The sequence below is a fragment of the Gavialis gangeticus genome, unplaced genomic scaffold (assembly GCF_001723915.1).
Source record: "Gavialis gangeticus isolate Ggan-Ray unplaced genomic scaffold, GavGan_comp1, whole genome shotgun sequence".
Taxonomy (NCBI): domain Eukaryota; kingdom Metazoa; phylum Chordata; order Crocodylia; family Gavialidae; genus Gavialis; species Gavialis gangeticus.
In genome coordinates, this window is record NW_017728992.1 from 71,364,034 (window position 1) to 71,386,743 (window position 22,710).

The window sequence follows — 22,710 nt, forward strand, 5'->3', positions numbered from 1 at the left end:
GTGTTGAACCTAAACAGTCAAATCTCCATAAAGATAGTACCAAAATATTAAAGGAAGGCCTTATACTTTGATTTTTTATCCCACTGGCAATTCAGTAGAATCTACTTGGAAGTTGAATTGTGCAGAAATGTTCTGCAGATTTCTTCATTTGACATGTGTGTCTCCACTTAGAATTCTTTATTCAAGTCTTGGTGCTTTACAGAAATACAGGGGAACTTTTAAGTGCAGTTTTGTTGCCTTTTCAACAACACAGGAACAGAATGTGCTATTGTATTTTCTTGGATAAGTTAGAAAAATCTTATTGTGAAGAACACCATATGCATGACTCAAATCCAGATTAGATTTCATCTATACAGGCAGTCCTCGGACTTACGACACAGTTGGTTCCTGAAAACCGTGTCTTAAGTTGAAATGTTGTAACTCAGAACTGATTTTTCCCATAGGAACAATGTTTTAGGGATCGGTTATAGGGATTGATTCCTGAACCAAGGCCCAATACCCTATTTTCACAAAAAATAACCTAGGATTTTGTACTCAATCAATTACAGATGAGTAATATAGCTACATTAATGTATTTATATTGTAAATAGCAATCATATTGAATTGGAAGGACTTTTTTGAGGTGACTTTGCCAGACTTTTTGAAGGGTTCTTGGCTGGAGTCTTCTCAGGAGCCTTGGCTGCAGGTTTTTTGGAGTCTTGTCTGCTTTCTTAAAGAAAGTGTCCAAGGAAGCTTGGACAGATGTTCTCCAGGGAGGTTTCATAGATTTCATAGACATTAGGGCTGGAAGGGACCTCGGAAGATCATCGAATCCAGCCCCCCGCCCAAAGGGCAGGAAGTCAGCTGGGGTCATAGGATCCCAAAAAGATAAGCATCCAATATACTCTTGAAGGTTCAATGTAGGTGCTTGAACCACCTCTGATGGCAGGCTGTTCCAGACCTTGGGGGCTCAGACAGTAAAGAAATTCTTCCTTATGTCCAGCCTGAAACGGTCTCGCAGTAGTTTATGACTGTTCGACCTCGTCATCACTTGGGGCACTCTGGTGAACAAACGTTCCCCCAGATCCTGGTGGTCACCCCGATAAACTTTGGGTGGGTGATGCAGCAAACTTGTTCGCTGGTGTGGTATGGCATTGGATCAAGCGCATAAAATTGAAAATGACATAAGGAAGTCGAAACAGGGTGTCAATTTATAAACGTTGTTAAATGCCATTCATTGTAACTTGAAACATCCTAAGTCGAGGACTGCCTGTACTCTGGGGGAGAGATTGCTAATTCTTCCTCAGTGTTTTCATGTATTCTTTGCAGTCCAACCACATTTTTTTATTTTGTCACAAAACCAAGTCATGCAGTAATCATTCTGTGGCTGAAGTGAAAACACAGTTGAAGTTTCCCAGAAAAGACAAACTAAATGTCTCAAAAATCCATCCTTGTTTTGTTATAGAACTGGCCATATGACTACAAAGCCTCAGTAAAATGGTGCAGATAGCTTCCTCATCTCCAGAAATCCTTACATTTCTAGAAAAAGCAGACTGCAGCTGGTGTATCAGTACTGAACTACACCTTTTTTGTCTGTGCCTTTTACTGTAGCGCTACAGAATGATTCTGTTCATAATTTACAGCAATCAAAAGAGTATCTTCATTGTGTTGATAGCAACAGCATATAAACTTTCAAACATCTGTACTTACATTCACTTAACAGATGATATAGTATCAGAAAAAAAATGAAAAAATCCAAGAATGTCGCATCAGTATTATAGTTACTGGGGCTGTGGGTACAAACGTTTAATAATTATATAACAGTAGCTAACTGACATTGTTGGTAAAAGTTAAGAATTTTATGTTTCTTTACGTGAATAGATATTGATGTGTGATCATGGGAGGGCACAGTCTCATGGCTGCTGAGTACAGGAGAAGAAATTAGTGGGGGGAAAAACTGCTGATATGGGAAACTTAAGAAAATGTTCTTCAAGAATTAAGGCTGGATCTGGTGCAGCTTTTATTTTGTATAAATGCTTACTGAAAGCTAGAGCTGCATATATACACTTATTTTTACAACTTTCACAATTGAAAGATCATCTGAACAGTTTTTTTAAATAGAAAATGTTCTCATATTTGAATGTAAATGAAGTATATTTAAGGGTTTTGGTTACTTTCTTCTATAGGTACACATGTGATAGATTCATTCATTAGGGTGTTTGTAGAATTATGGACTACTCCAGATAGGACATAACAAAGGTAGATCAATTTTTGTCTCAGAAATCTTTCACATAATGGTGGGTTCCCTCCCCTTATCACAGCAGAATGGCTCATGCCCACTTTGATTTTTTCCATGATCATCCACAAAAAATTAAGACCTTGATTCACAAAAGTTTTTAATCATATGTCTGAAGCCCATTCCTACTCCAGAAAGTATTTAGTTACATCCGGGCACATCTAGACATGCATATTTACTGCACAGTAACTGAAATTACTATGCAGTATGGGCACATGCATGCCCGTACTGCACAGTAAAAAAGGCAACTGACATCAGCTTGGGTGTACATTTGATACCTGCATGATACAGGTATCAAATTTGTGCCCGATTAGTTACTGCACAGTAATACACGTTAGATGCCTTACTGCACAGAAATACTGCGCGTGTGGACTGACTTGAAACTAAAGTTAGTCCCCACACAGTGTTAACGCACTGTAACACCTGCATGTGTCGATGCTGGTCTATTCCTGCTTACTGTGCAGTAATTTACTGCTCAGTAAATTTAAACTGGTGCAAATGTACATGTTGACACTCCACCTGAAATTGGCTTCACTACGATTTAAGGACATGTTTAATGTTGAGTAGGTATTTAAGCACACTTCTTGAAGAGGGATGCTTTTATAAATTGGGGCCTAAAAGCCTCTACTTAAAACATCACATGGCCATTTTTAAGCATGTGGCGGTTAATACACGTGATGCCATGGCATTTTGATTGGAGCGTCTCTCTGGGAACCACTCTACTTAAAACACCTTACCCTTCTTCCCCTGCCCCTCCCCCCCAACGTGTATATAAGCATCCTATAGTGTCAAAAACATTTCTGACCTGTTGTGGTCTTTCTTAGTTCTTTGTAACAAAATAATTACTATATTATTTTTCTGTAGACAAGAAACAGTAAAAGCTAAGGGCATTTATACACATACCTTTTTGTTCTGCTGCTTTGGTGGTTTAGTTCAGAAGTGTACCACCACCATTTTCTGCATGCTGACGCGCATTTCACCACTTATACAATTATATGCGTCGCAGCGCTGAGCGCTTACACATATAAAAAAGCCCTAAGAGCTGGCGTTTTCTGAGATGTGTCTTGAGTCTAAAAAGGCTGAGAACCACTGCTTTAGATGTTTCATTTTCCTTTCTCTCCCTGTATCTTAATAAGTCCTTTCCAGAAATACTTAGTATTGCATCAGTCATTTTCCATTCTTCCCCACATATTTTTGATCATATAGGTATTTGTATGCTTTCTTTTGGGTATCTGACTACATGCCTGGTTTATGCTGGCATTTAAAAGGGAATTATTTTGAAAATGTTAGCCACCTCAGATTTATGTTTTAAGAACTTAAATGGCAGTGCTCTTCAGTTTTCTCCAGTCTTCTTCCATCCTGGGAGTGAAATTCCTGAAGTTTGAAATGGGGGACACCAAATCATAAATGTGGTAATTTCTATCTAGATCTCATGCTATAATTTTTAGAAACTGGGTGGATATATTCCATGGTAATATCGGCTTGTGACATGAACTGCCATAGTGTAGGAGTTGAGGTGGTGGTTATAGACTTGCAGGAGACTGGTATCTGTATTTGTAAGCAGAAACCCCCTTCTGGTTAACCTATACAGTCTTCGTAGTATTAAAGAGAGAATTTTGTGCCCACCTTCCTTCCATCTGAGTCAGTAGTTGAAGTAAAGGAAGGTGTCAAAAAGGTCAAGAAACATGAAAGTAAGAAAAGGAATATAAGTAAAACTGGAAACTTAGAAATGGTTTAAGCTATTTTTCTTCACTAATGATTTAGCTCTCTACACCCTTGCATCTTATCCTTTCAGTGCTTTCAGGCTTATGTCCTGATGTGTTTAATTTTTTGGTTAGGCTGGAGTGTAATTGTGTAAACTGGAAGTTTATTGTCATTATTATTATTACTTAGCAGCCAGTGAGGCATATAGCAATGAGGTTGGCATGGAAACTAAATGCACAGCAAGCTCCTATTACATCAGCAGATGAAAACCTGTTAAACTAATTTTCAGGTGAAGATTAGTTCACTATAAAGTGAACTGACACAAAGTCTAGAAATGAAGTGTTTGGTGGGGAACAAGTTTTGATAAGTTTCCTAATTTTACCTAGAATTACTCTCCTTCTCTTTGGGTTCCCAGTTCTACAATTTTTAACAAAAGTACTCCCTAAAAAAAAGCTATATTTGGTGAGTCACTTTTCTAACTAACAACCTTTGTTGCTACCTAGAGATGTTTTTAGTCTCAATCCTTAGGAGATTTAAGAGCTGGTTAGACAAAGACTTGAATGAGATGGTTTAGGCAGGGATGAGCCTCCTTTGAGATGGTGGTGGGGGTTGTTGGTTAGGTGACCTCCTGAGATCCCTTGCAGCTCTACTTTTCCTTGGTTCTATTTCAGTAGCAACCAAGGGCCACAATTATGATTGAAGCCCCTTGTGTACTGTTTTTGTTGTACAAACAGATGAAAACTTGGAGCCATCAAAATTGACAGGAGGTTTGCCAGTGATTTTAACGTGATAAGAATTCCCCCTGTAGCTTTTGGTCTTAATACAAAAATGGACAGAAAAAACAAGCAGTAACAGACAAAACCTGAGCAAAATAACAAATGTTGTTCTTCATGTGTGGTGTCTCCACTCCAGATCACACCTACATATACACCCTGACAAACTGGTTCATTGTGCCCTTTTCCAAATAGACCACACCACAAAAATGGCTTCAGACTTTGTATTTCTGCAGAGGGCCTGGAAGGAAGAAGCTGCCAATAAGAAAGCCCCTATTAAGAGTGACTGCAAGTGTCTGCTAGCATTAGTGCAAGTATTCAGTGCTGATAATGATGGGGCTCTGCAGTGCCCAGGGTCTATAAATGCTCTCCTAAACCAGCACTTTTCATGTGTGACAGAAAACCACTGTGATTGCACCACCAGGAACTCTGCAGTTGTGAAAGAAGGGATTGCTTATTATGAGATTATAATAAATGCAGTGGCATCTCTATTGTATTAATGGTAGCATTGGTAATGTTGTTGTTTATTTGTATTACAGTTGCAACTATAAGCCCCCAAAAGGCTTAGGTCTTAGTATACTAGGTTTCCAACCTTTTTAGCCTTGAGGCATCGCTGGATAGATTCAAGGTACTCCATGGAAAATGGCAGGTCTTGGTTTTCACTGTTGTTTGCTTACAGAAAAATAAGAGCAGTTTTTCTGTTGCAAAGAACTCAGAAATACCACTGCTGTGGATTTGTATTTGAAACCTCTGGGTTTATGTGAGTCATGTTTGTAATCCTAACAGTGCTAACATTGTGTGGCACCTTGCAGCACCCTTGAAATGGTCTCAAGGTACCCCTTGAGAATCATTATATTAGATACTACACAGACTTTATAAAGGTATCTCCTGCAAAGAGCTGTCGATATTCAGGTGTGGACCCATTTCACAATTACTACAGGATAATTTACCCCAGATTTTATTCCATAGGGAATTTACTCTGTAGCAATGACAACCTACACAACCTGTTCTCCCTCACTGGCTTTCTGAATGTTCTTTGGCAGTGGCTGTCCACTAAGTAGCCAGGGCAACTTATTTTGTATTGATCAAAAAACTACTCCAGGATGAAACAGAATCAGACAGTGCACAACACCACTGAGAAACAGTTACTGCTCACTTTGAGGAATATCTTTACCCTGGAGTGGAATGACTTCTGCCAGTATGAAGCTGTTCATCATGTGTCTGCTCCACTTTTATTCAGCAACTGACTTTACTTCCAAATAATGAACATGTCATGTGTCTTCACTCTTAGTATATGGCAAGATGGAACAGGTAAATTAAAGAAATGAGGAAAAGAGACCAGGAAGGATTAACTGGAAAAGCAAAACGTTTCCAATAGACAAGCTTGGGGGAAGTTCTTAATAAATAAAGTAATCCTTAACAAAACAGCAGAGTAAATGTTTGCTACCATTTGCAAATCCAGAATGGAAGGATGCCATAATTGGTTCTGATTGTATTCTCATGAGTCTAAGATAGATGTATTCTATGAAAACCATGTATTTCATGGGTGAATTTCTGTATATTTTATATTCACACATATGTATGTATGAAATGTTTCATTATTTACACAAGAAGGTATTGCTTTGATAAAAGAATATATTTGAGGGTAAATCTTTGAGGAACTTGTATCACTTAGTGAGAGGCACCATATATCTAAAAAAAAGTGTTTATTTTGTAGAACGCTGAAACAAAAGTGGAGGAAGAAGAAAGTAAAGAAAGTCCCGACACAACTCAACTAACCCAACAGACCTCAGAAGATAATGAAGTATTTGGTATGTATGCTATGAACTGGAAAATATAATTTAACTGTTAATAATGGTTATACAATAACAGAGCATCACAGCCACTCATATTCTTTCATAACTTTTGCTGAGGTGAACTGTTAAATCTATAAACATGATGTTTTGTGCATTCAACACTTACTTAATAGCCCTGTACAAATAGGGAAGTATTTGATTCGGATTCGGCCGATTTGGAGGACTGTGATTTGATTCAGAGATTTGGATTACTATCCCAAATCGAATCGGCTTCAGAAGATTAGGCACTGATTCAGATAGATTGGGAGATTCGGCCATAGGCTATAATGGGAAATCACCTATAACTATGAAATACCTATAACTTTGTTATTTTTTGGTTGATGCCGATAAAAATTGCAAGGATGGTAGCCCCTTCTGAGGCATGAAGCCTTCCAAGTTTCAAGGAGATATAGGTGCAGGGACTTTTGGGAAACTGCACCTCAAACTGTTCAAAGCAAAACTTGTGTCGTGTGTGTGTTAAGGCAGATTTGGATGAAAACAGCAGGGATGTTAGCCCCTTCTGAGGCTTGCCTGAACCAAGAACAAATATAAATTGAAAGAAATGGATTGGATAAGGATAAATAGAGGGATTCTAGTTAGTAAGTTATATCCAATCCTTTCCAAGAACAAAAAGTAGCAGGAGACCTGCTATGTAGGAAGCCAAGCCAGTCCAGTACCTTTCAGACACTGTTGCTCAGGCGGAAGCAGCTCACAAAAGGCACTGAAAGCCTTCACACAGAGGCTTATGTGCTGTTTCTATGTCCCTCCCCCAGAGCACTGTGATTGGAAGGGGACTTAGGGAAAGATCACAGTCACTGGCCAGCTACAGATGTCAGTCTTTCCCCGCCTGCTCCCCCACCCTCTTTTCAGTTTCTGTTCCCCTCAAAGACTGCCTTCTGAATCTCCAAATTGTTTCTGAATCAATTTGAAGGCTACAGATTGATTTAGTTTTTTTAATTTCTCCCGTTTCGATTTGGATTCAGTTATTTGGCCTCCAAATTGAGCCAAATCATCTCTGAATTGAGTCGTGGCCCAAAGCTTTGCACACCCCTATTGCTCAATGCTTCAAGACTTGCATTTTGAAACAAGGGCTTGATTTTATGCCACTGTGACTCCATTAAAGTCAGTGATATCAAATCAGTGTAACAGTGGAAAACGTAAGTCCAAGGTGCATCAACTAGTGGACATCATTACTTGCTGGAGAAGAATTTGGGAATCCATGTAAAGCTGGAGTGTAGGCTTCATAGAGTTTTGGATGATTCTGATTGTGAATGCAAAAAATACGCTTTTTTTCCAAGATGTAAAAGGAAAGACTGAGCAATTAAGTTTGTCTTTATTAAATGTGGAAACAATGCATTCAGTAATTTGAACTTGGAGTAGATAAAATTAGTTTTCCTTCTCTTCAATTTTTCAAGCCACTCTGAAGTGCTCAAAAGTCTGGCATGTAGATTGCAGTCTGAATTCCTGCTGTGAGGGCTTCCAACTTGATCAGAACCTGCAGGTAAATGTAAACATGGCCAAGAATTAATCTAAGTGCCAGGATGTGTCTGTATCAACAAAACACATGGAGAGCAGCACTATCTGTCCCACCTCCCCCAAATCCTGTTATCTTCCTCTGTGAAAGAGATCAAGGATGTCAAAGGGGAGAGGTGGCTCTTGTATGCCCCTGGAAGCTAGTCTTTTTGGCTTTTACCTTCATTGGACATTGCCTCAAAGTTGCAATGAACTACAGCTACTCCTTGCTTAATATCGTAGGTGTGTTCTTGAAAAATGTGACTTTAAGTGAAACCATATTAAGCGAATCCAGTTATGTCACCATAGTTACCTACTATCAGGCAGCTGCCAAACAACGTTATAACCAAACATTACACGACTTTAAACGAGTATGTTCTCTAAAAGATCCGCAATGTAATAATGAAACAACGTTAACCAGGGCAACGTTAAGTGAGGATTACTTGTACATATGCCTCCAAATTAGTAATATGGATTTCCAGAGCCTATTAACTGAACCACACCCCTGAAAATGTTGGAAGGAAAGTGAAAATATCCACCAACCCTCTGGTAATTTGCCCCCACAGGGAAAGAATTCCTTCCTGGCCCAAAACAAATGATCCAGCAGACCTATAGCATTAAAAAAAATGTCCATAGTCTTTTACTAGAGTTACAGAGGGGGAGGAGGAGACAGGTCAAGGAAGCTGAATTCCCCCTCTCTTCTTCCAGCTACCCAGCACATGACAAATTCATTTAAATTTCTCATCTAGTTAATGTTTTCCCTGTCTGCTATGGTGTTAGAGCTTGCTCAAAGTTGCATCTAAAGGGGGGAAAAAAGGAAAGTTTAACAAATAAAAATTAAATATGTGGGTGTCTACACTTGATTATCAACAGAAGAGCTGGGAAAGGAATTTGGTGTGGTTCCCATTGCATTCATCTGAAGATCTGATAAATCTTTACAGTGCTTACCCAGTCCTGTGGTTTAATGTACATGTCTGTATTTGGTTCTTAAGTTTGTTTTGGTGCACAATCTCAGGCCTTTCTTCTTGGTGTCCGATGCCTCTCAGTCCTATAGATCAGCCATTTCTGGCTCACTAACAATAGGAGAACTGTGCTGAACATACTCCAGGAGGAGATCCAAAACTCTTAGGAAGAACCTCTCCGATTCAGTTAACCTGTGGGATAGCTGTGAAATACAGATAATCCACAGTAGCCAAACAGCAAGAGTGGGAGGGTATTTCTTAATAACCCCTCCAGGGTATTCCATGCAAATGAAGAACATTAAAATTCTTTTAGATTTTTGAAAATGTTTTTATCTAAATGTTTAATTGCTCAATTTTTAATTGTTTCTGCCCCATTCCAATTTTTTAAATCTGATCAGAACTTAAAAGCAGGTATTTGAATCATGTTCCTTGGGAGCCACGAAGGCTGATATTTTTTTTCCCCCAACATGAGAGCAGTGAAACACAGTGTGGTTATAAAATATACAGGCAAGCAGAAGTGAGGTGGGGGTGGAAAGGGTTTTAACTTCTGTCCCAATGCCATATGCAAATGAATGTGTGTAGCAGAATTCTCATTTTACTGTTCTCTGTTCTGATTGCTATATTTCTACATTTGCATTTATCAAGTTACTTTATAAAGTGCTGCACTAATATATGATGTATATGTATGTGTGTGTATATGCATATATGTACACACACAGTGTGTGTGTGTGTATGTACACACACCATATTTCATAGTTTCGTAGTTGGTAGGGTCAGAAGGGACCTGAGTAGATCATCTAGTCCAACCCCCTGCCATGGCAGGAAAGGGTACTGGGGTCAAACGACCCCGGCAAGGTGTTCATCTAACCTCCTCTTAAAGACCCCCAGGGTAGGAGCCAGCACCACTTCTCTTGGAAGTTGGTTCCAGATCCTAGCTGCCCTGACCGCGAAGTAGCGCCTCCTGATGTCTAGTCTGAATCTACCCTCTGCCAGCTTGTGACTGTTATTCCTAGTGACTCCTGGTAGCACTCAGGGGAACAGGGACTCCCCCAATGCCTCCTGGTCCCCTCTGACTAGTTTGTACCAGGCCACTAGATCCCCCCCCTCAGCCTTCTGTTGTGGAGGCTGAACAGGTTCAGGTCCTGTAGCCTCTCCTCATAGGGCCTGCCCTGCCTCCCCTGACATGCAGGTGGCCCTCCTCTGGACCCTCTCCATGTTGTCCACATCCCTCTTGAAGTCCGGTACCCAGAACTGGACACGGTACTCCAACTGTGGCCTGACCAGTGTCGCATAGAAGGGAGGATCACCTCCTTGGACCTGCTCGAGATGCATCTGTGGATGCGTGACAAGGTGCGGTTGGCCTTCCTGACCGCATCCTCACACTGCCAGCCCATGTTCATCCTGGCATCAATAATGATTCCAAGATCCTTTTCTGCCTCTGCACTGACGAAAAGGGAGTTCCCCAGCCTGTAGGTATGCTACTGGTTCTTCCTCCCCAAGTGCAGCACCTGGCACTTGTCAGTGTTGAAACCCATCCTGTTCTCATCCGCCCACCCCTGTAACCTGTCTATGTCTGACTGTAGCCTATTCCTCCCTTCTAGTGTGCCCACTTCCCCCCACGTCTTAGTGTCGTTTGCGAATTTGAACAGGGTGCTTTTTACGCCCCCGTCCCAGTCGCTGATGAAGATGTTAAACAGTGCGAGCCTGAGGAATGTGTGTGTGTGTGTGTGTGTGTGTGTGTGTGTGTGTGTGTGTGTTTATACGTGTATACATACATGCATATGCATATAACGCTTATGCATATAACAAAATATCTTTTGATTTATAAGCCGTCTGGGAATACCAGCTTTTTGGAAATAATCCCTTGCAATCAAGGGATTACATAGTTCTTAAAGGTACAGTCTGATTCAGGGGTAGGCAATTATTTCAGCTCAAGGGCTGCTTACTGAGTTTGGGCTTGAGGGCTGCGTAACAAGTTTTGGTGAGCTGTCAAGGGCTGCAAGGTTTGCTCCACCCCTTGACAGATCCCCCACCCTCTGGTCACCATCTTGGGACTGGATCCTGCCCCTGATCTTTGCCACTGGAAGTCCCTCCCCTTGCTCAGAAGTACTCCTTTTGGCAAGGAGGTTTGCCATCTTGGAGCTGGAAAAAAACTGAAATTGTATACTAAAAATTAAACATCTAGAATAACGTATTTTAATGTTATTTCAAAAACTGTTTTTATCCTGACTTGTGTGCATTTGTCTTGTGTATATATAGAGGTGATTGCAAATAGCTCAAAATGAAGTCTTGCTCTTGTATATTGTGGGGAGGTATAGGTGGGTAGGTATAGCTTTTGTGGGGGGCTGTGGGTGTTTGTGTGTGATTGTGTATCGGGTGTGGAGGAGGGTGTGAGTGTGTGGATGTGTTTGAAGTTTGTAGTGGGTGTGGGTGGGTATCTGTCACTCTGTGATTTAAATGTTATGGTTACAAACTGTTTGAAGCTTATGTTTCCCCCTCTTATTCCAACTAATACAATCTAATCTTCCTTTCCCCTGCTACATTTTATTTTAATCATAATGCTAGAGTACCATGGATCAAGGACTAGTTAGCTTAAAGCTGCAGCCTTCCAATATTTCTGCTAGAAGGGGGCACATGGCAGGAGCCCAAAGAGCTTTGAAGAGGTTCCCTCCTCGAACAGATCTTGAAAGAATGCCACCCTTTTGAAAAAAAAAGGTGCTTTGGTTAAATCTAATAGATCTTTTATTAAACCAACTCAAATAGTTGGAAAAATTCTTTTTAGCAACTTTCCGGTTTAAATACCCTTCATCAGACTTAAACCCAAAAGCTTGCTAAGAAGAATTTTTCCAACTATTTGAGATGGTTTAATAAAGGATATTAGATTTACCCAAAGAACCTTGTCTGCCTATGTCTTTAGACCAACACGGTTACAATCTACACCCTTTTGAAAATGTGCAGTGTGTTTCCTGCCCTTAGAGCATTATGTCCTCCTTGAAGGGGTAGTATGGCTACTAGCGCTAGCAAGAAATGGTGACATTGCCTCATTGTAATTGAGCACCACACAGAAATGAAGGGTAACGTGCTGTGTATCCTTTTTCTCTACTCTGCGCAGACACAGAGGTGACTGCATTCTGACTTTAAAATAGTAGTACCCTGAGATTGTCCACTATACATAGATCAGCCACCAGGGGGCAATAGCTGCCTTTCCCCTTAAGAGACCATGGACACCATTATGTAAATTGACAACCATTGGGATTTAAAGCACTGGAGAGCAGGAGTCTCTTTTTCTACTCCAGGTTCTCCTTCTCTTAGGCAGTATCTATTATCTTGTTACACTGAGCAGATGGCAATATATTTTACCTAGAAAGCAGAAAGTGTTTTATTGGTAGCCTCTGAGATACAGGATTGTTAATGTCAAGCATACAGTAAGTAGTTAAGAAAGAGTTTGTAGCTGCTTTTTTATGACATACTTCTTTTTCTGGAAGGTGCAGCTAGATTGTATTTAGGCAGCCAAATTCAGTATTATCAGGATACCATCTTTTTCCCTAATTGTCAGTTTTCCATGGGCCTTGGCACTACACTGATGTCACTAACTGATAATTTCCTGCTGCTGTGTTCAAGTTCTATTATATGGTGAGTCGTTATGACTCTTTATGATGAGTCTTTATGACTCTCTTATACCAATGCAGTAAAGGCAGGATTCACTCAGAGAGCCCAGTGTGAATGAGGAAATTGTTTTATATTTTTTCTGGTCAGAAGCAACCTGAAAGGTGGTTGGGGTGGTGATTGCTATTTAATACTCATGGTTGTTTGGAAATACCTCATTCAGCACAGAGGCCCTGTTTTGCTTGCTATTGTACAAAAATAAAGGCAGGTGGGGTGTGTATTCCAGAGAGCTTCAGTGTAAGATGAACAACAGGATATAGGAGGGAGGGAGAATCCAATGCTACTTTGAGCATATTTTAACAGTTGGTGTATGTGTATTGCAGTCCTCCCTGCAGAAAAATGAGAAAATAAAACAGTAAATTACACACGAGCCTGTGTGCCATTTGCAGCTGCTACTCTAGTGAGCATTCTTCAAGATGAAAGATCTGGGTAAGGTGGCTGCTTCAGAGCCCGAGCCTTGTAACTAAGGCAAGTTGCATTGCTCTCTTGAAATTTTGAATGAAAAAAATCATACTGCTAGCTCATTTGTGATGTCCTGCAGGGTTTAATTTCTCCCTGTAACCCGTTTAATGTGTGTTTACCTAGACTGTGGAACTGGGCTACTCTCAGTGCTTCAGTTATACATTAAGCTCACTATCTTTCTTTGATTTTTTTTTTCCTGACTATAGCCTCTTTGGTTTCCTCTGGCCTGACTGAAATAGGATCTTGAATGAATGGTCAACTCAGAAAGATTTGAAGTGATGTGGGAGTTAATGGTAAACACCTGTGGAGAAAATGACCATAACTGGAGAACCCCTGTCTAATTCCAATGACTGAATAACTTTCAGAGTTTTCCTTGGCTCCTTGCTGCTCTAAAATTTCTGGGTGTTATCCGTGGCCTAAGACGCCTTTACCCATCTTTGGTTGGATGGGTTGCTGTGGACATTCCTCTCTGACATAAGCCTTGGTCACCTGTAGGCTGGACTACTGGAGTACACTGTACCTTTGGGCTTTGGCGTCAACTAGCAAAGAACGAGACATGAGCAACCATGGAATTTCCATCTCTAGGAAAAACTGTAATATTTTGCCATTTATTCCCATAGTAAAAATATCAACTTCTTTTTATGGAACAAAGAATTGGAAAAATGTTAATTCAGAACTGTTCAAACATTCTGACCTTCCAAAACGGAAATATTTCAATACCTATGTGTTAAGCCAAATTGACATATTTAATTTTGGGTCAGCTTAATATTAAAATGCATTTGCTAAAAGGTACCATGGCACATCATGGGAATTGAAGTGCAGGTGCCTTGTACCCTTGCTCTTTATTATGGGGCAAACCATATCTCCCATGGTGCACCACATGACCATTAAAAATATCTCAGTATTGAACCTCCCTGAAATGGCAGTAACCAGAAATAAAACATTTAAAGACTATAAAAACAAAAAAACTTGCAAATTGAAACTTCTGCAAAATTGAAGCTCTCCTGAGGAAAAACATTGTCCATCCAATCAGTTCAATAGAAAGTTCCTCATTACCTGTAGTAAGAAAGTGATGTCTCTGTGTTAAATGGAACAGCCTGACACTGAATATGGAACACCCGTTCTGTCACGTGTGCACAAAGCTCCTGTTTACGTCTGTGGGTGGTTAACAGTTTTGTTATAGGTAAGGGTGAGAAGTGGCTCGAGAGTCGGTTGTCTCCATCATGCTTCTCTGCCTGACATGTTGAGGCAGTAAAATTGCTAGAATGTGCCTGCTGCTAGTCTTCAGGGTTAAACTCCCTGCCAGATTGCGCAGCACTTATGACCAAGAATGTGCATGGAACTTCCTCAGTGGAAGTTCAAGTTTAGCAACTTAGTGGATACAAGTAGATACTAGGTTTGTATAATTAGGCCATTTACTTTCCCAGGGGGTTAATATTGGCAAATGGGTTATCCTTTCCCCACAGTGAAAGCAATCTTGTATACATTACACATTAGCAAACTGCTAGTCAAACCCACGATTTGAGAATGCATTCACATACCCTTTTATATATAAATATAATATTTTATGTACGTCACTTCTGCAGCAAATGAACAAGCAAAGAGTACAGGAGAATGCAGCAGCATGTGATTCATAACCTACCTGGACACTCCTATTCTCCATGGGCCGTGGTAGTGTCCTGTACTGGGCAAAAGCTGAGAGGTTATTGCAGTTCAGTGACCTTGCTAGGAAGCTTGCCTCATCAATTGTAAACAGAATCAGTCCTGGAAAACAAGCTCTCTAATGCCAAATGGTAGCAAGCCAGCCCAAAATATCAATCTGGTGAGACAGCAGATTATTTGAAGTTAGAAGTAATCATCGTGGTGCAGCTATTCTCTCCCCTAGGAAGAGAATGAGGGAATTTGTTCTTCCATTTCCTTCAGTATAAGCTGCGTGTGCAGTGGTTCATGTATTCCATTGTCCAACCACTTCCACATTCAAAGTCTTCAGTTTTTTTATACAACTTCCTTGAATTTTGACCTTTTTTGTCTCTAATTTGATATGCTTTCTTTCAATATGAGACCAGTTTTTTCTGCAAGTTTCACCAAAAATTAGGGGACATATATTTATATCCCCTAATTTGTGGAGACACGAGGGTGGAAAAAAACCTGTAGCTTTTTTGGCTAAACCATAGAAGCTATAACTTGTGCCTCAGATGCAAGCTATAGCAAATTGTGATTTTGGCCAAAAAAAGAGGCTTTCTTGGTATTTTGTTGAAAATGACATTTGATTTGGCTGAGTTATTAGGGTATAATAATATTCTTTATTTTGTGTGCATTGGTTGTGGCTCACTGTAAACTGATAACCTGTGTGCCTCTCACATGCGTCTCAAACAGAGAGGTCATTGTTAGATTTCCCATTATGCACATGGTGAAGCTGAGGCCAGAGAAGTGAAATGACTTGCCACAATCATTCAGGAATGTCGGAGTCAAGAATATTATTCAGTTCTCTGAACTCTCAGTCCAGTCCTCTCTCTCTGAGTTCTCGTACTCTGACAGGTAATGTGTGCTTTAATAAGAAAACTGAATGAAATTACCTAGCCATTAACTTGTATCCCCCAAAAATGAATTCGCACACAAATGGTGTTTTCACTTGATTCTGGGTTTAGTGTTTTTACATTCAGTACTACAGGTCCATACTTTTTTCTTTTTAATTTGGCCTTTTAACCTCCCTATCTGCTTTTGTCAATAGACAGTGTTCATGTACTTTGTCTCTTTGAGAAGCCATATCTTTTGCAATTTTGCAGTCTTCAAGTATAGTAGGAAAGAGGTCATTTCAAGTATACATACCAATGCTGACCATGCTGTAAACTTAGAGTGTCCAGTGGCAGCATCCTCAAGCATACTGTGCTGCTCTTCACATGCTGCCCCTCCAACTGGAAACTGAAATAATGTTCTTTGTAGAAGTGACTGGGAAATTTTCTATTGAACTACCCACCCAGTGCCAGAGGTGAGCTGTTACTGGCTTTGCTAAACTACTTCCAATTAGCATAGTGTTTGCAGAGCAGTATCGTGTTTGAAGGTGCCTAAAACTTGCAAAGAACATTTTTTTTTCAATGATTTAGTTAATTTATTAAAAGATATATCGCATCTACCCAAAGAACCTTGTCTGCTGGGGACAGTAATTTTGCAGTCTAGACATGGGTCCTGAAAACAAAGGAATGAATTTTTAGTGACCCATTGTAAGGAATATCTGCATAGGTTCTGCATGAATATCTGTTATACTTCACGTGAGTTTGTGTAATGTTCCAACCACTTACCCAGTTTCTCAACTGGGCCTCTTGGAGTGGTGCTTGCTGGGGTAGTATCCCCACCCACCTGTGGAATAGAGCTCTTGACTGATTTATGTCCTGCTCTTTGAATGGATACATGGTGTATGGCATCTCTCTGATTCTCCTTATGCTCACCAGAGGTTTTGATGGAAATGTTCACTTGTAGGCACTGGAAAAAGCTCCTCCCCATTTTCCCAAGAGTCATTTTTAGTTTAAAGCATGTTATGCAATAGTATTTAGTACATAGTATAGTGAACAGCATTTACCTATGGGTAGGAAAGGAAGAATCATACCTGAATTTAAAAGAAGAGTTCATATATATTTTGGAGACTTTTTTTTCTTATTAGCAGTGTCTGCTGAGTTCAGCTGGAGTACATGGAGTTTGTTCAGTTATGACTCATCTGATGGCTAATTTAATTGCTTAGAGAATACCCAGTTCAGGGATACTGGAGTAGATTACTAAACCAGTCAAGTTAAAAATAAGACTGTAATTCTGGACCTGTAGTCACTTGTTGGCACAGCTGATTACCTGGTGAATGAGCTTAATTAATTAGAGATTTAAGTACTGTCAGTTGAACCTATGATATTACATTTCATGGTGCAAATGATTGTGGACACAAAATCAGAGACAGGCTGAGAATACTTTCGCCTTGCTTCACTCTGACTTTCATCTCCAGCTCATATAGTGTGCATGTATATTTATAAATTGTTTGCCTCTGAATTGAAACTCTTGGTAGATTCATCAACATGGGCTGGGATCTGAGCCAGTGATGCCTGTATTTTTAGCAACAGTGGGCTGGTGGGCCATGCCCACTGTAGTTAAGGCTCAAGTAGCAATACAATAACATGCTTGTTAATTGTTTTAACACAATATACAATGTCTGCCAAATGTTTCCCTTGTTTATTAAACACGTATGTATGAGAGAGAGAGAGAAAGCACTAGTTTGTCTATAGGCATTTTAAATGGTAGCCTTGCATGAGGAGCAGATTGGTGTTGCCTGCTAATAAGAGCTGTCCTGCAAACTAAGATGGTTAGGTAAAGGAGGTACATGTCTGCATGCCTTGCGTTTGTAATTTTTCTTGTGCATGTTTTTGAATGTTACATACATGCTCACACCTTTTTACAATAAAATCATAAACTGACTCTATCCCTTTTAAGGAGTGGTCCACAGAGTGAAAAAGTTTGTGGCCCCACGCTTGCTTTGAACCAGTAGCCTTCCAAGGGTAGACGCATGGAAAAGCTTGGTCACATGTAAGCAGAAAGTAGTGGAGGAGGAGGAACATGACAGCTGTCTGCCAGCAGCTGTTACTACATGTGAACAGTATCTTATATGGTGCTTACACAAGTTCTGGGAGTCAGAGTGTGCAGAGTCATGGAGCAACAATCTGTGGGGACTATTCTGAGCAAGAATATGAAGGCACCGGTTGGGTGACCATGGGTGGCACAGGGAAGAGAAAGCTAGAAGCTGCTCTTAGTAACCATGAGAATGATTCAAAATTTGCAGGACTGGAAATCCACACTAAGTAAATATCCTTAAATTTGGTCTGATTCTATTACTGTCTCTTAGGGAGTGATTGGAGAGGATATGGGTTTTAAATATCCATGCTTGGAAAGATGGTCTGCATCCCTTCATCAAGATAGTTTTATTGCCAAAACAGGATTATTTGGCCCATAGTATAAGTCCCTGAAGCACACCGTCTTGCAGACTTTGGAACCCAGTCCTGTTTTTCTACTCCAGTCCAGTGCATGCCTGAGAGTTTTCTTTTAACAAGGAAAATAGAAGTGAAAAGAACTAGTATTTTCTGATATACACACTGGTGGTACTTGTATAGAAACATCCTGGTAGTGACAAGACTGCAGTCCTTTACAAACCTTGCAACTATCGCAGCAGAACCCTGATAATGCTCTCATTTATTTCAGTAGTGTTCAGAGCAGGCTTGCTCTCTAATGTCATCCCTATTGCTTCCCTTTCCCATCTCTCGTGAGATGCCTGAATTTCTCAAAGCTGTTTAAGATCCATAGCTAATTAGAAGTGATATTTTTTCCAGATATAAAGCCAGTCCATCACAACAGGTTCTGTAAATTAATCTCTAGTTGATTCAGTCTCTGTTGCTAGAATGCTGTGGGTTTGTTTTTTACTTTTGGCAATGCAGGATGTTTTTTAAAAAATATATCAAAATAACCAGTACAATGGTAATGGACAGAATCATGAAGAGTTGAATTAAGTCCTCTTCAGGTCTCCCAAGTTGAGAAAGAGCAAAACTTCTCTCACTTGAAAACACAACATTTATAGAGTGGTCACCATGGGGCAGGGGATTAAATGAAAAATGGCAAAAAGATAAAAGGATTCCATGATAGTTTTTTTCTTTAGGTTTTGTGACCTAATTTCCATTTTAATTTTCATCTTATCTTATTAGAGCATTCTTTTGAAAGATCAATTGAATATACCTACAGAAAACTACAAATTTGTGTTCAATATCCTGGGCCAGATCCTTATGTGACAACATTGAAGTTGACAGTGTCTACAGACTCAGACACTAATATCTGTGTTTTCTCCAGGAGTACATAACATCTTGAACATTTTTTCCTTGCTTTTTTCATTCCCTGGGGTTTCATAGATGTAAATCAGGCTACACGTGCCTGCAACTGGTTTGATTCACAACTGCATTACTTCTGTTTTACATCAGAGTAATTCTGATATTTTTAATGGAATAATGATTAATCATAATTTACTGGGGAAGAGTCCATTCTTAGATTATACATCAGGTTCTCAGTTGCCACGATGTAGCAATGGCAGTCACAAATCGTGATGCTGCAGCTATGTCGCTGTAGCAATGCATTCTGTTGTTATAGCATATTGCTACAGCGATGTAGCAATTTAAAATAATTATGTGTGGCATGCATAGTGCAGTATGGGCTGTTACAACCAAAAGGAAGTACTAAATGACAGCGCAGTAACAAAGGCAACATAGGTTGCTGTGTAGGTGTGCCCAGTTCTCCTAGTGAAGGAGTTTCTGCTGTCCCACATGTTGTTGGGACAGTTCAAGGCAGAGAAGTCCCATTTCCCAGCCTGCAGATATTCATTTGACACTGTTTCAGAACAATTGTTTCAATGGACACATAACTTCTTAAACAAAGAAGAGCCTTATATTTGAACTGCAATAAGTTAAGTGAAGCCCTGCTGTAATTGGGTAGACTTTATGAAAATCAACAAAAGGCTTATCAGGGCTGGATTTGCAAATTTATCTTTTGTCTTTTTGTGGGTCATCTATTCGTCAGGACTAAATTTTTGTTATGTTTCAATATAGAAATCAAGGAGATGGCATCAAAAACCACCCTCTCAACATTAGAAACTTACTGATTTATCACTTATTTTTCCTCTGCCTACCTCTTCTTTTTTTATCTTCTCTTCAAACAGTCCTGACTGTTGTTTGGGTAGGCATGCTCATTTTAACATTCAACTAGCTAGCCCAGGGAAAATTGAAACAAAGGTGGCAACCGTACAGGCTTTGGCATGGGCTTCAGCACAAATTAGCAACTGAAATACAAGGCTTCTGCTGAAGCCTGTGCTGAGTTAACTTTTCAGCTATTGTTTCCTGAGCTAGCTAGATTAAGGCAGGAAAGGGTATGCCTCTGCATTACATATTTTTAATTTTGCTACACACACTTACCCTGAGAGACTCCGAAGTGAACTGTGCCAGTCCTTTGGTGGAAAGATGGTAGTCAGGACACTGGCTGCCTTCCTTGAAGAGTTAACTAACTCAGGTTGCTAACTAACTAACTTGAGTTTTGCTTCTATCTGAGTCCTTTGCATGTGCACAAACCCTTGTAAGAGACTGGTGCCCTGTGAGAGATTATAGACTACATCTTCAGTCAGTGCAACTCATCTTCTGCCAGTGTGGTGTCTCTGCCCTTTTCACCGTAGGTTGGCTAGTCTGAAGGGCATTTGCTCAAGTGTACGATGACTTGAGTTAACACACTGGAGTGCAGACATGAGCTCTTGAGCCTAAAAGTGGGGAGGGGAGGGGAGTGTCGCAGGGCACTTCAGTGCTCTGCTCCTACAAAGAGGTACAGGTGCCAGTTGCTGGGGCAACCGCAGTTGGTCAGCTGACCGGAAGGAGGCAGGGCCTGACCTATATAAATACAATCCAGGCTGAGGCCAGGGAGGCAGTTCCCCGCTAGCAGCCGAGGAAGAGGGAGCTCTGCTGGAGTAAGCAGAGTAGAAAAGCCTGATGGCCTGAGCAGCTTCTGCTTGAGGATACCGGGTGGAGGAAGCCCTGGTAGGGATTTAAATGATGGTTAGCCAGTTGGCTTAGAGTTTACATTGTAGCCCAGGGGCTTGAGTTTTCTGTTTGTAGTTTTATAAGACCAGAGGACCGGGTGAGGCTATTAGGGGTTGGAGGAGGCCTCATAGGGGCTCCACGGTAGTGTGGGGACCCCGGTGCCAGAGAGGCAGCAGCATTCAGGGTTGCACTGACTCCAGCCCTGAGAAGGGGCACAGAGGATTGGGGGCCAGGTAAGGCCGAGGCTGCCTGAGCCCCACAAGAACTTGTAGACCCAAGGAGGGGATTTGGGAGCCCCAATTGTGAGAAGCCCAAGGGCAGGCACAGGTGAGAAGCCCAGAGGGCACTTGCTTTGAGACCCAAGGAGGGGGGTTCAGGGCCAGACACAGCTACGGCCACCTGAGCCCCAATCGAGAGAAGGCCCTGGAGTGGGCATGGTCACGAGAGAAGGCCCCGGAGTGGGCATGGTCGCAAGAGAAGGCCCTAGCGCGCATTGGTGAGAGCACAGGCAACCACAAGAGAGGCCAGGGAGCGTCCGCAGGGAGCGCAAGCAACTGTGAGAAAAGAGAGGCCAGGGAACGTCCGTGATGGCGTAGAGCATCCATGAGAGAAACCAGGGAACGCCCGTGGGGTGCAGGCCCTAAGGCGAGCCAGAGAGCATCTGTGAGGGTGCAGGCCATTGTGAAAGAGGCCAGAGAGCCCGTGAGGGCCTGGGCCAGTGTAAGACAAGCCCAGGGAGCCCGTGAGGGCATGGGCAACTGCAAGACAAGTCAGGGGGCACCCGTAAGGGCGTGGCAAGGGATCAACCATACAACGTCCGGTACATCTGTGAGGCTTGGGGCGTGGTACAAGAGTGGTAGGAGCCATGCATAGCCCATAAGGCTGGGGTGCACCAAGTCAGTCAATACAGAACAGGGGCCAGGATAGACCAGAGCACCGTGTCCAAGGGGTCAAAAAAAGGCAGCCTCCCTTATAAAATACCTAACATCAAAGACGTGGTGGGAGAGAACGAGGGTGCTTTATCTCGGACTTGGCACGGTAGGGGGCGTCTGGAGAGATCACGGCTGCTCCTAGGACCCCGCCCCGTGACAGGGAGGTTAGAAAGAGAAAAGATTAATTCAGATTTGCTTGCTGTATTCAGGAAGAGCCAGCATGGATTCACCAAGAGCAAGTCATGCCAGGCCAACACAATTTGCTTTTCTGGTAAGATGACAGACTCTATGGCTGTGGAGACAGCAGTGAAGGTGATATAGTTTCACTTCAGTAGGGCAGTCTCCCACAACATTCTCATTAACAAGCTAAGAATATACAGATGAGATGAAAGTAGTCTAAGGTGGATACATAAAATGTTAAATCTGCATGATCAATGAGTAGTTATCCATAGCTCAACATCTAGTTTGGAAGGAGTTATCAAATGGGATTACCTGGGGGTGTGACCTGGGTCATCTTCATTAATGATTTGGACACGGGACTGAATGGATGCTTAGCAAATTTGCAGATGACACCAAGATCAGCGGAGTTGGAGATACTCTAGAATGTCAGGCTGGGATCCAGAATGACCTGGATAAATTGGAGAAATGGTGTGCAGTCAATCAAATGACATTCAGCATGGACAAGTGCAAAGTCCTGTACTTGGGATGGAATAATTGCATGCAGAAAAAACAACCACAGAATGACTGGCTAGGCTGCAGCACCACAGAGAAGGACCTGGGGGTTACAGTAGAGCATCAGCTGAATATGAGCCAACAGTGTGCTCTTGTTGAAAAAAGGTGACCAGTATATTGGATTGTATTAACAGGATTGTCACCTGAAAATCAAGGTAAGTGATTCTTCCACTGTGTTCACCTGTTGGGAGTATTGTGTCTAGTTTGGGGCCCTCGAATAAGCAGTCTAGTGGAAATCTGCAAAAATTATTAGAGGCCTGGA

At 41.3% G+C, this 22,710-nt stretch overlaps 1 protein-coding gene across 4 annotated transcripts in view; it reads left to right on the forward strand.

Moving 5' to 3' along the window:
* The window catches only part of MBP (myelin basic protein), a 192,855-nt gene that overhangs the window by 51,163 nt on the left and 118,982 nt on the right, over positions 1-22,710 (forward strand). For all 4 annotated transcript variants that reach the window (XM_019524175.1, XM_019524189.1, XM_019524182.1 and 1 more), the window contains exon 2: positions 6,470-6,563. In XM_019524175.1, the coding sequence (XP_019379720.1) occupies positions 6,470-6,563 (94 nt within the window). The remainder of the gene's footprint in view (positions 1-6,469; positions 6,564-22,710) is intronic.